Source organism: Momordica charantia, assembly GCF_013281855.1.
Source record: "Momordica charantia cultivar OHB3-1 chromosome 6 unlocalized genomic scaffold, Mcharantia_2.0 BLBB01000006.1, whole genome shotgun sequence".
NCBI lineage: Eukaryota > Viridiplantae > Streptophyta > Magnoliopsida > Cucurbitales > Cucurbitaceae > Momordica > Momordica charantia.
In genome coordinates, this window is record NW_028275164.1 from 14,488,857 (window position 1) to 14,502,386 (window position 13,530).

The following is a 13,530-nucleotide window of genomic DNA, read 5'->3' on the forward strand; positions in this document are numbered from 1 at the left end:
ATTTTCAAATGTGAGTTTTTCTTTTCCCCAAGAGGCTTTAACCTCTAGTTTAAAATAGAAATGGTTCTGTTTTAAAAACCGGTATTGTTTCATTTATAAATCTAGTTGAATCACAAGCGATCAACCGCTTCGGCTAAGGAATCGATCCTTTCATTGGAACCATGTAAGTTCTCTGAACTAGAATGCAACGAAGAGGAAGAGTCATCCTAAGAGATTACAGGTGAATAGCCCTCTCAAATTTTGTGCATGGTAACTTTTCAAAATGTCTCGATGACGAAGCTCTTCATAACAATGTTGGCTGTGATTTTGTTAGCCACAACAACACTATTGGAATCCAATGGGGAGATCCCTGACAACCTACCACCATCCGTCATCACAGGAACTAGCGGGAAAGAAGGATCCTCCCTAACAACCGCTTCCACAACAACAATAGAAGTCCCCGAAATATCTCGATCTATGCTACTTACTAGAAGAAAACTACGAAAAAACTGAAACAAATCATAAAGGAAAACCCTCTTAAAAAACTCAGCAAGAGGACTGAGATAAAATGCATACCCTTGACGGCGAGGATAAGAAGAGGAGGGGAGTAGGCCACTGGCCACCCCCTCCCCACTTTTTTCCACTCTCCTTTGAAAAAACTAAGTCTTTGGAGATGAGAGAAAAAAAAAAAGAGGTTGCACGCACATTTACTTCCTTTTCTGCAATCATATCTCTAACATAATTGCATTTTATATCTATGTGTTTTGTTTTAGAGTGATATTTGGGATCCTTCGTAAAAGTTATAGCAGCCTGACTATCACAATTTATCAATATTGAGTCAGGCGTACTTTCTTTAAATCCCAAATGACTTAAGAATCTCTTAAGCCATACTGCTTCTTTTACCGTTGTTGAAAATGCTATAAATTCAACTTTCATTGTAGACAAGGCTATACAAGTTTGTTTCTTGCTACTCCAAGATATTGCTCAATCATTGAGTAATAAGATATATCCCAATGTGGATTTTCTTTCATCCACATCCCCTCCCCAATCAGCGTCCGAGTAGCCATCTAATTCTAAGTTGTTTCCTTGATAGCACAGCGAATAATTCATAGTGCTTTTGAGATACCGAAGTATTCTCTCAATAGCCTTCAAATAGGGTTGGCCTGGGTTTGACTGGTATCTGCTTACCATGCCAACGTTAAAGTAGATATCTAGTCTCGTACATATCATTGTATACACGAGGCTTCCAATAGCACTCTGGTAAGGAACTTTTCTCATGAGTTCTATTTCCTAAGGAGTCAAAGGACACATTCTTTGACTCAAATTTTCATTTTTTGCGATAGAAGTATCAATGAGTTTGCAGTATTGCATATTAAACCTTTCAAGATTTTTTTTTTTTTTGATGTATTGGCCTTGTGATAAGGCTAACATCCTTTTGGAGCGATCTCTTTCCATCTTAACTCTGAGTATATAAGTTTCCTCACCCATATATTTCATTTGAAAGTTTGAGGACAACCATTCCTTATTGGCTAACACATACTTCTTATCCTTTACAGCCAACAGTATGTCATCCACATATAGTAAAAGAATTACAAACTTATCTTCGTTTATTTTGACAAACACACAGTTGTCCTCATCAATCATATGAGATGATTACTTGGTGAAATCTGATATACCGCTATCTCAAAGATTGTTTAAGGCGATAAATTGACCTCATTAATTTACATATTTTATCTTCTTGTCCTTCAGTAAGAAAACCGATGGGTTGCTACATGTAAATTTCTTCTTCTAATTCACCATTTATCTACCTAAATTTCTCTCTATAAAAATTTTATCTCTCCCTCTAAAATTTTCATCTCTGAAATATTTCTCTCCTGTTCCAAAATTTTCATTTGTATATATCTATATTGCTTTTTATTTTGTTTAGACATATCGGTTTCTTTTTTCTCTCTCTAAAAATTTGATATTTTTTTCAGAATGTTTCATATTCTTATTCTCAAATTTCACATTTTATAACATTTCTTTCTAGTTTATTTTTTATGGAAGAAATATATGTTCCACTTTTCTCTATCTAAATGTTTTCTCGTTCAAATTTTCTTTCATTTATAACTTTTTATTTCTCTTTTTATTTATCTATTTTATATAACAAATATATTTTGAACTTGTTCTTCAGAATTTGCCAAAACTAGGAAAACTTTAATAGGGTTAAAGAGATTGAGGATCATTTTTTCATTTAAAGAGTTGTAGGACTTTTTAAAGGTAAAAAGTCGTAACTACCCTTATTATATTTTTTTTCCTTTTTAAGTGTATAAACCCTCCCTCTCTCACATGAAATTATACACGAAAAAGAAACCCTCCAACGCACGAAATCTTTCTTCTTCCTCCAACGACTATTCAGCTTCTCCCCTTTGGCGACTAACCTCCTATTGATTCCGGTGACGACGAGCGAGCGAACTTTTCGACGATTGAGACAGTGACAGTAGGAAATACCCAACTGAACGAAATCCTTCAACGAAATCTCTTCCTTACAGCACGCAAACGATAAACGACGAACTTCGTTAAGATTTCAACACCCAATGTTCAAATACTATTTTAGTTCTTCAGCTCTTCTTTATTCGATCTTCTCTTTATTATTCTTCTTCTTCTAATCCTTTACTGATTAACTTGTGATTACTTCTTCGTCGCTTGAGTTTTTTGGCATTGCAAAATATTGCAATATATTGTAGGAATAAAAACATAATGAAAAATGGTGATTTGCCTTGCATATTTCTGGTTTATTTGGAACGTATTGTTGTTATTCAATAGATTAAAATTTGTATTTTCATTGTTTGTTGCAGAATGTTAAAATCATTGGTCTTGCATTTTATTTGTATTGCTTAGATAAAAAAAAAGAAGAATTTAAATAGTCATTTATGTGTTCCTCTATCATTTTTTTTTTATCTATTTTGACTCTATATTGTTGTAGGAATTAAAAAAATTGCAAGGTGTTTTAAAAATGACATATGTTCGAGTTTTCATTCGTTATGGCGGAGTATGGGATGACAAACAAACAGGGTATGAATGAGACCTTTTGAAAGGAATCATTGTACGTAAAGAAATAACATACAAAGATCTATTAGATAAATTATACCTCCTCACCGCAGCTAATCCCGCAGAGTTCGTTATGAGAATCAAGTGCATATATGAGATTAAAGCTCAGACTCAAACTCCTCCATTTGAAATCAACAATGACAGTGATCTGAGATTTTATCTGATGGGCGAAGATGTGGCTGAAGTCCCTCTGTACATCTCATTTGAACCTAGATGTAGAGGTTTGACGAAAGGCATCAATGAGAATAATAAAGGTGAAAAACCTTATTATAAATCTATTTCTGAGAGCAATCAAGTTGAAGATTTAAATCCAAATGTATCGATACCAATGGATGCATTAGATGATATTACAGTTCCAGTTGGCTGGGTTGATGAGAGAAATGAGACCAGTAGATGGGAATCTTATGATTCACGTGACGATAACCTTCCATTGAATTCCTTTGATGATCGAGATGGTAAGAACTTCAATTTGGAATCATCCAATACCTCACAAGAAAGAGATGAAAATGTAGATTGGGAGGCTCTTATGGAGACCAAATATGATTATGTTCCTAAAGTAGATCGTAAAGTCAACTATGAATCTATATCAACAAGACAGAAGACATACATGAGAAAAACTGTTTCGTTGGAAGGAAGATCTACAAATGATGAATTTGAGGTTGAAAATTTATATTTTAACAAGAGGGATTTGTTTATGAAATTGAGTATTATGGCAATGAAAAGAAATTTCAAATTCAGAGTAAAGAAGTCTACGAAACAGATATTTTATGTTACATGTATTGATAATAATTGTAAGTGGAGAATGCGAGCAGTCAGATTGGATGGTTCAGAAATATTCAAGATATCAAAGTATGTGAACTTTCATTCATGTTCACTTAATATTTTGAATCATGATCATAGACAAGCTAAAGCTTGGATAGTTAGAGAATTAATAAAATCTAAATATAGTGGAATTGGTCGCCAATACAAGCCAAAAGAGATCATAGAAGACATGAGACAAGACTACGGGATCAATATGAGTTATGAAAAAGCATGGCGTGCGAGAGAATTTACATATATGCGAGTAAGGGGATCACCTGTAGAGTCATATAATCTATTGCGTCGATATGGTGAAGCACTAAAGTTAGCCAATCCAGGTACATTTTATGAGGTTGAACTTGAAGATGGAAAAAACTTCAAATATCATTTTATGGCGCTAGGTCCATGTATTCGAGGATTTTTGAATTGCATACGACCTGTTATTGTTATCGATGGAACATATTTGACGTGCAAATATCGAAGTACTTTGATAATTTCCACCTGCTTAAACGGCAATAATTTAATTTATCCCATTGCTTTGCAATTGTTGATAGAGAAACAGATAATTCCATAAAATGGTTTTTGGAAAAGCTAAAAGGAGCAATAGGTGAGGTTAAGGACCTAGTTTTTGTTTCAGATCGAAATACTAGCATATCGAAGTCTATTGCTTCCGTGTTTCCCAATGCATTTCATTGTATTTGCATTCACCATTTGAAGTAGAATTTGAGTGCTAAGTTGAAGAATGAAACAATTGAATATTTTTTTATCAATGCTGCTAAAGCCTATCAGGAGTCAAAATTTAGGGAGTTTTGGTTGAGTATCACAGCATTTGATAATGGCGTGGGTACATATTTGGAAGAAGTTGGACTTTCACGTTGGGCACGTAGGCATTGCCCCACAAGACGGTACAATATGATGACTACAAATATAGCAGATTCCATGAATGCTCTACTAAAGGAAGCTAGAGAATTACTTGTTACTTCATTAATTGAACATGTGAGAGCTCTGTTACAAAGGTGGTTTTGGGAGCATCGTGATGAAGCCTCAAAAGTAACATCCACGTTGACGAAATGGGCAGAAGAAATTGTTCAAAAAAACCAAGATGAATCTGTAACAATGAAGGTACATCTGATTCATTGTTATCAATTTCAAGTGGCAGACATTGACAAAGAGGAGACAGTAGACCTTAATACTCGAGAATGCACTTGTAAGGTCTTTCAGTTAGACAAACTACCATGTGCATATACAATTGCTGCAGCAAGGGAGCGAAATATTAAAATATATAGTTTATGTGATCGTTACTATACTAATGAATGTTTGTTGGCTACATATGCAGAGACTATTTTTCCAGTTGGTAATGTCTCGGAATGGAAGACACCATCAAACTATGTTGAAATAGAAGTCTTACCTCCAAAATTTGTGGCAAGGGTTGGGCGGCATCAAAAAAAGAAAATCACATCTATAGGTGAAACCCTGAAAATGCATAGATGTGGTAGATGTGGTAGATGTGACCAAAGAGGCCATAATAAACTGACATGTCGTAATCCCATTACATACAAGGACAAATTAAGTGTATGGAATTAAACTAAATACTTTTTGTTTGTAATTCAATTTTGGATCACTTTTTAATTAGTAATGCATATGTCCATTGATTATCACAAATGTTGTTGTTATTGTTGTTATATTGGTAATGCAATTCCAAGTTGTGGACATTTTAGATTTTATTGTTTTTTTTTCTTGAAACAATATATTACAACATTTTGCAAAGTATTACAACTTACTTATTGCAAAGCAAAAATGCAAGTTCCAATTCATTTACAATCTGTTTTTTTTTCTTGCAATATATTGCAATGTATTGCAATAAATTGTAATGGATTGCAATTTGTAGCAAACCAAAAAACAACCCATGAAAATGCAAGACCCAACTCATTTAATAGCATCCTTGAGTTCAAGATGATTTCAAATGAAGCAAATGAGTTAGAGAAAAACAATAGTAGAGAAGTAGTACTCATTTTTACAATCTATTTTTTTTTCTTGCAATATATTGCAATGTATTGCAACATGTTGCAATGGATTGCAATTTGTTGCAAACCAAAAAACAACCCATGAAAATGCAAAACTCAACTCATTTAATAGCATCCTTGAGTTTAAAAGGGTTTCAAATGAAGCAAATGAGTTAGAGAAAAACAATAGTAGAGAAAAAGTACACATTTTTACAATCTATTTTTTTTTCTTGCAATGGATTGCAATCTGTTGCAAACCAAGAAACAACCCATGAAAATGCAAGACCCAACTCATTTAATAGCATCCTTGAGTTTAAAATGGTTTCAAATGAAGCAAATGAGTTAGAGGAAAACAGTAATAGGGAAATAGTACCCATTTTTACAATCTGTTTTTTTTTTCTTGCAATATATTGCAATGTATTGCAATTGCAATATGTTGCAAACCAAAAAACAACCCATGAAAATGCTCATCCAACCTCACTAGAAAGATAAAAAGCATCTATAAAATATCAAATATTTCTTGCATATATATTTACATCAAATAGCATTAATACATAGGAGTATTCGTCCATAATTGGAAGGCTAGTTGTTTTCTAAAATAATTCACGTTCGCTACAAGAAACGGAGTTTTCAGCAACAAACTTTTAGAGACATATTAACAACAATGTCACTAAAATGTGCTTTCAGCGACACAGGCTGTGTCGCTAATACTGTTTTCAGTGACGCCGTCAACCGTATGTCGCTGAAAGTCTATTTTCAGCAACACTGTTAACAAACTGACGCTGAAAGTGCCCTTCAGCGACGACGTCAATTGACGGTGTCGCTAAAACAGTTTCAGCGACACATAAGTTGGATTTGTTGCTGAAAATGTAATTTTATCCCAAATAAAACCCACTTCAAGATTTTACAATTCATTTTTAGCGACGTCGTCAACAGAATGTCGCTGAAAGTGCACGCTGTTAGGTAAATGTCGCTGAAAAAGCACTTTCTGCGACCGTCAATTAACGGCGTCACTGAAGAGATTTTCAGCGACACATAAGTTGTATGTGTCGCTGAAAATCTCTGATTTTTATCCCAAATCAGTTCGCGATTTCACAAACCCTCGCCGCCAACGCAATTTCTTCTCCCATCCGTCGCCGCGTCACCGATTTCAGCACCTCCCCTCTCCGTTCATCTCCTCCGGTTGCCGGTATCGAGGTGTGGTGGTTGTCGTCGCCCATAGTCGCCGGATTCGAGTGGGTAGCGTCGGATTCTAGTGGGTAGTCGCGGATTCGAGTGGATAGTCGCCGGATTCGAGTGGGTATTGTTTAATCTCTCCCTTTGAGTTATATTTTCACTTTTGGATGGTTTCAAATTTGATTTTGGAATGGGTTAAAATGTGGGTTGTTTAGATTTATGAATCCTATTTTAAATAGAAATTTATGTGGGTTGTTTTGATTAGGATTTGATTTTGGAATGAGTTAAAATGTGAGGTGTTAGTTGTATTTTCACTTTGGATGGTTTAGGATTTGATTTTGGAATGAGTTAAAATGTGGGTTGTTTAGATTTATGAATCCTATTTTAAACAAAAATTTATGTGGGTTGTTTTGATTAGGATTTGATTTTGGAATGAGTTAAAATGTGAGGTGTTAGTTGTATTTTCACTTTTGGATGGTTTAGGATGTGATTTTGGAATGAGTTAAAATGTGGATTGTCTAGATTTATAAATCCTATTTTAAATAGAAATTTATGTAGGATGTTTTGATTTGGTATTTTCACTTTTGGATGGTTTAGGATTTGATTTTGGAATGAGTTAAAATTTAGGGTGTTTTAATCTCTCCCTTAAGTTGTATTTTCACTTTTGGATGGTTTAGGATTTGATTTTGGAATGAGTTAAAATGTGGATTGTTTACATTTATGAATCCTATTTTAAATAGAAATTTATGTGGGGTGTTTTGATTTGGTATGTGCAAGTCATTGAGCTAATAGAAGTAGAGTTCTTGTTTTGCCTTTTGAAAGGCATTTATGATTCTAATTATGTTTTTTATTCATCAACATTCTATGGGAGGTAAGGACTGTATAGTTTATGTTGGATATGGATTCTCTAGTTTCTTATTTTGAAGTTTATGTTGACTATGGATTGTAAAGTTTATATATTTTATTTTGATGATTACTCTAAAATGAAGTTTGGTGATAGATTTTGAAGTTCGGCCGTGGGAAGATTGGGGGTTTTGTTGTATTCCCCTTCAATCTTACAAAAAGTAAGCTTCTTCTCCTCCTCGAATGAATTCTTTTGTCAAAATATCACTCGATTAAGTTTATGATTCATATAATTTCTCGTTTCAGTTTTGGTTCGTCGTGCCTTGCTCCGTGAGTTTTGTGGCTACTGTCCATCCGTGTCGGCTGCTGTAAACATCACCATCCCGAGGTTCGCTTCAAAATTATCGATGTTTTCAACATTTTTTGTAGAAATATACATTATGGATCTGAATTGGAATTTAGTAATGAAGTGTTTGTGTACTAATTATGACGTCAATTGAATGTTTTTTGTATTGGATGTTGCTGAAGTTGATTTTGATGTAGTTTTTGGGAGTAAAAATGGAATTAATATTGCAATGAAGTGATGTGAGTTATTCGATTCTTATTTGATGCTTTGAATTGTTGGATTTTGTCATAGCACTTAGTTGCGTGATGGAAATTGAAGTGTAGTTTTGGATATTGATTAACACTTAGTTTTGATTATGAAGTTTATGAGTTTGAAGTTTGTGTTGGATATGAATTCAGAAGTGTTTTTTTTTTTTATAAATTTTATGTTAGACATGGATTATGAAGATTATATATATGAATTTGGTGTTTATGTTCTGGTGAGACTTATTTGAATTTAATTTGATATTTTGATCATGTAGTTTTTGATGTGACAATATGTCTCGATACCGTTTTAGTTATAATTCACATTAGTTTTAGTTAAATCAAATTTAGAGTTAGGTAATTAACTATAAGCTATATGTTTTTATAGAAAACATTGCTATGGATCGTACTTGGATAACTTTGAAAGATCGGAGATCTAGTCAATATTCTAATAGCGTTAGGATTTTATTGAGGTCGCTAAGAATTATTTGGATGAAGAAGGAAAAACAAGATGTCCTTGTTCGAATTGTTTAAATGTCCTAAGGAATAATTAGAATGATGTAGAGCGTCATTTATTCAAATATGGTATGTCTCCGACATATAGTAGATGGACATTCCATAGAGAAAAGGTAGATCTTTCTTCATTCTTAAGACCTGGATCAAGGTTTCTTGGAGCAACATTTTCAGATTCTGTTAGAAATAATAGATCAGATGGTGGGAATCATATGGATCAAGTGACACATGTAGTCAATGATAATGAGATGCTCCAAATGATGAATGATTTAAATGGTCCAGTGTTTGAAGACATTTCCGGAGAATCCAGTGAGCAGCAGAAGACGAATAATATTTTTTCTGAAATGTTTCGCAATGTTAACGAAGAGTTGTATCCAGGATGCTCGAAGTATACATCGTTTAATTTTTTGGTTAAGCTTATGCATACTAAAGTTCTTAATCATTGGAGTGATAAATCATTTGATATGTTCCTCCAATTATTGAACAATGCATTTCCAGATGGTGTAAAGCTTCCAAAATCAAATTATGAGACTAAGAAAAAATTACGTGATCTAGGGATGGGATACGAATCAATTCACGTGTGTAAGTATGATTGTGTTTTATGTTGGAAAGAATATGCATCTCTTGACAATTGTCCTTAGTGTGGAGAGTCGAGGTACAAATTGAATAAATCAAAAGGAAAAAAAATTCCCCACAAGATCCTGAGATATTTTCCATTGAAGGGAAGGTTGCAGAGATAATATGTTTCAAAATATACTGCTGAGGATATGAGGTGGCATAAAGACAAAAGGTGTGAAACTGAAGGAATACTTTGACATCCTGCTGATGCTGAGGGTTGGAAACACTTTGATAGAAAGTACCCTCTTTTTGCTGCAGATGCTCGTAATGTGAGATTGGCGCTTTCTTCAGATGGTTTTAACCCTTTTGGAAATATGAGTTTATCATACAGTATGTGGCCAGTTATGCTCATTCCATATAATTTGCCTCCTTGGAAATGCTTGAAAAAAGCATCTATTTTTCTATCTCTACTCATCCCTGGGCCAGGTTCTCCTGGTAAAGAGATTGATATTTATTTATAACCCTTAATAGATGAGTTGAATGAGTTGTGGGTGAATGGTATTCGCACCTATTGTGGACAACATATTATAAATCAATTGAATTCATTGAGTTTCCCTACGTTGAGCAAGCATCCTACAATGGTATCTGATAACAAACGTAAGCGATTAGCTAACAAGCACAATTGGAGTAAAAGAAGTATCTTCTTTGATGTTCCATATTGGAAAAATCTTATGTTACGTCATAAACATGATGTGATGCATATTGAGAAAAACATTTGTGATAATTTGGTTGGTACTGTACTAAATATTTGATGGGAAGACTAAGGATACCATTAAAGCTCGTGAGGATTTAGCAAACTTGAAAATTATAAAAGAACTTCATATACAAGAAATTGGAGGCAGGCGTGTGAAGCCCCATGCATCGTTCACATTAACTGCGAGTGAAAAAGTTAGCTTCTGTACATTTTTAAAATCTGTAAAGTTTCCAGATGGTTTTGCTTCGAATATATCTCTGTGTGTGAACGCGAATAAGGGCAAAATCACTGGTCTGAAAAGTCATGATTGTCACGTTTTATTACAACGACTTCTTCCAATTGGTATTCCACCATATATACCCAAAGACATTGCTACAACTATATAAGAATTGTCAAACTTCTTTCATGATTTATGTGCAAAAATTCTGCGCATATCAGAATTAGAAAGAATGCAGACTGACATAGTGTTCATCTTGTGTAAGTTGGAAAAGATCTTTCCACCAGCATTTTTTGACGTTATGGTTCACTTAGCTGTTCATTTGCCATGGGAAGCAACGATCGTTGGTCCAGTGGGTTATAGTTAGATGTACCCAATTGAAAGGTATGAAAATGTATCATTCTTCGTTGGTTCCATTTTTTTTCCTACGATTGATTTTAAGTCCTGAATCATTCTTCACGATTTTTGTATTAGGAGTCTGCGATATTTGAAGCAATATGTTAGAAACAAAGCTCGACCTGAAGGTTCAATTGCAGAAGCTTACATCATAAATGAATCTTTAAGTTTTTGTTCTATGTATTTACATGGGATTGAAACAAGACTCAATAGGAGTGAGCGTAATTATGATAATGTCGAGGATGTGGAGAACGATAGTGAGCCATCGGTTTTTTCTGGACGTGTATGACTATTGGGTGGTAGCCAATTTAAACGCTTGACTTCTGATGAGTTAGAAAAAGTACATTGGTATATACTAAACAACTGTGATGAAGTGGAACCTTACCTTGAATACGTATCTATTCTAGTACAACTCTAATACTATATTTTGACATTATGATGAAATTAAGATATGTTTCATGTTTAGGGAGCATATGAGTTTTCTCCAATCAAATGGTCATGGTGATTTGCACATGAGACAACAATTAGAATTTCCTACTTGGTTTAACAAAAAAGTAAGTTGGTACTTTTTAGAATGACAACTCTATTATCTCCATTATTTTAACTATAAATTAAACTCTTTGACTAGGCTTAAGTATTGTATCGTGAAAAAGGGATTTCTGATGCATTATATGCCCTAGCAATTGGCCCGAACAACTGTGTTCCATCTTACACTGGGTGTATAGCTAATGGAATTCGATTCCATTCAAAAGAGCGTGATAGTCGTCGAGTTACAAAAAATAGTGGCGTGATAGTGCCTGGAGATGATGAAACCAGACAAATAAATTTTTATGGCGTGTTGCATGAAGTAATTAGGCTACAATACATTCATCTGAAGTCAGTGATTCTTTTGAAATGTGAATGGTACGATACAAGTTCAAGAAAGGGTAGAATTAATGTATCTGATGGTTATACATCGATTAATACTCGTTATAGATGGTACAAAGACAAGTCATTCATACTTGCAAGTCAAGCTGCCCAAGTATTCTACTTAGATGATTACAAACTTGGACAAGAATGGAAGATTGTTCAACAAATTCAACCAAGACATGTATGGGATATTCTAGAGGCTAAAAATAATGAAACAAAAGAAGTAGTGGCGGATGAAAGCATTCACACATGTTACCCACAAGTTGATGATAACTTACATTCACAAACCTTCAATAGAGAAGATGTTGAGCCGATCCTATTGAAGATGCAGTATATATAGATAGTGAAGAGAAAACAACAAGTGATGAAGAAGAGTTTGATTTTGAGTATTATAGTTATGATTCTGGAAGCACAGATTCCAATATGTTATTAGACGATGAAGAGAGCGATAGTGACATATAACTTATTTGTAAGTCGTTAAATATGCATGTAACATTTCATCTTATATTTACACTTTTTTTCTATTTCGACCTATTATTAATTACAGTTTGATTTTGTCCATTACTATGTTACAGGATGTCGTCTTCAAATCTTGGACCAGGGAACCGACGGAGTTACACAAGCAATGTCGATAGAATAGAAAGCACTCAACCGGGAGAGGCTAATCAAACAGTACAGGGTATGATATTTAAATAGAAATCTTTTTTTATTCCAAGTTAAACTTAAATATATAAATATATGATATCTTTCGTGTAGGTTCTGGCACGACTAAAAGAAAAGGTAGACGCAACACTAGAGGGCTGAATGTTGATAAACATGTCCAAAATCATGGTCTGATAGAAATTAATATCGAAGAAGAAGATGGCAAGCCAGTTTGTAGCCATAGTTCGAAACTGGTCTCTCAAATTAGGGTATGGGTGCAGTGAATCGTTCCTCTGAATTGTGAACATTGGTCAGACGTCAACCAAGACGATAAAAACAGTATCATAGATAGACTTAGCATAAGTTTCAATTAGTGACCCTTTTTAAAATGTTGTTATATTGTGATTATCATTAACACGTCGTCTTTTTGTTGTTTATTGTTAGAACCAATTCATTCTCGATCTCAATGATCCAATTGTTTATCGTTATCTGGAGCATGAGATGAGTAGTAGGCATAGAGATTTCCGGTACAGGTTGCATAAGTATTACATGCAATATTCTCCAGAATAAGCACGACATCACAAACACAAAGATGTTGCACGAGATGAAGATTGGAATCGCTTATGCGATCGTTGGGAAACAGAGAAGTTTAAGGTACGTATTGTAGATATGAATTAGTTTTATTCTAAGTATTTTGCTACTAACTATTATATATATGTCAGAAAAATTTCTGAAACAAACACTAGAGCTCGAGCGTCTGTACCGTACGGTCATACAGCAGGAACGATCGCATTTTTACGTCATAGAGAAAACATTGTATGTATCTCTTTTCTTATTATAACTTAGAAAATATTTCACTACTCATAACCTTGTTTGAATTATGTAGAAAAACAAAGAGGGATGAGAGATAGGTGACATTGAATTGTTCGAAGTAACACACAAAAGGATGAACGACGAGTGGGTGAGCCCGGTGGCTGGTCAAAAACATGTAGGTAAAACTATTTTTTTTATTTTTGTGTTATTTGACATGTACTAATAGTATTTATATATGGACATTTTAGGAA

The 13,530-nt window shown here is 34.1% G+C and overlaps 1 protein-coding gene across 1 annotated transcript; it reads left to right on the forward strand.

Moving 5' to 3' along the window:
• Positions 1–2,974: 2,974 nt before the first annotated feature.
• Positions 2,975–5,451, forward strand: LOC148210747 (uncharacterized). Its single transcript, XM_088124760.1, has one exon. It carries the CDS (start codon positions 4,780–4,782, stop codon positions 5,449–5,451), a length of 672 nt encoding a protein of 223 aa, XP_087980886.1. The 5' UTR covers positions 2,975–4,779.
• The last annotated feature ends 8,079 nt before the right edge of the window (positions 5,452–13,530 follow it).

What these genes read in the sequence shown, in the direction of transcription:
- LOC148210747 (XM_088124760.1), top strand. Translation starts at nt 4,780, where the DNA reads ATGATGACTACAAATATAGCAGATTCCATGAATGCTCTACTAAAGGAA.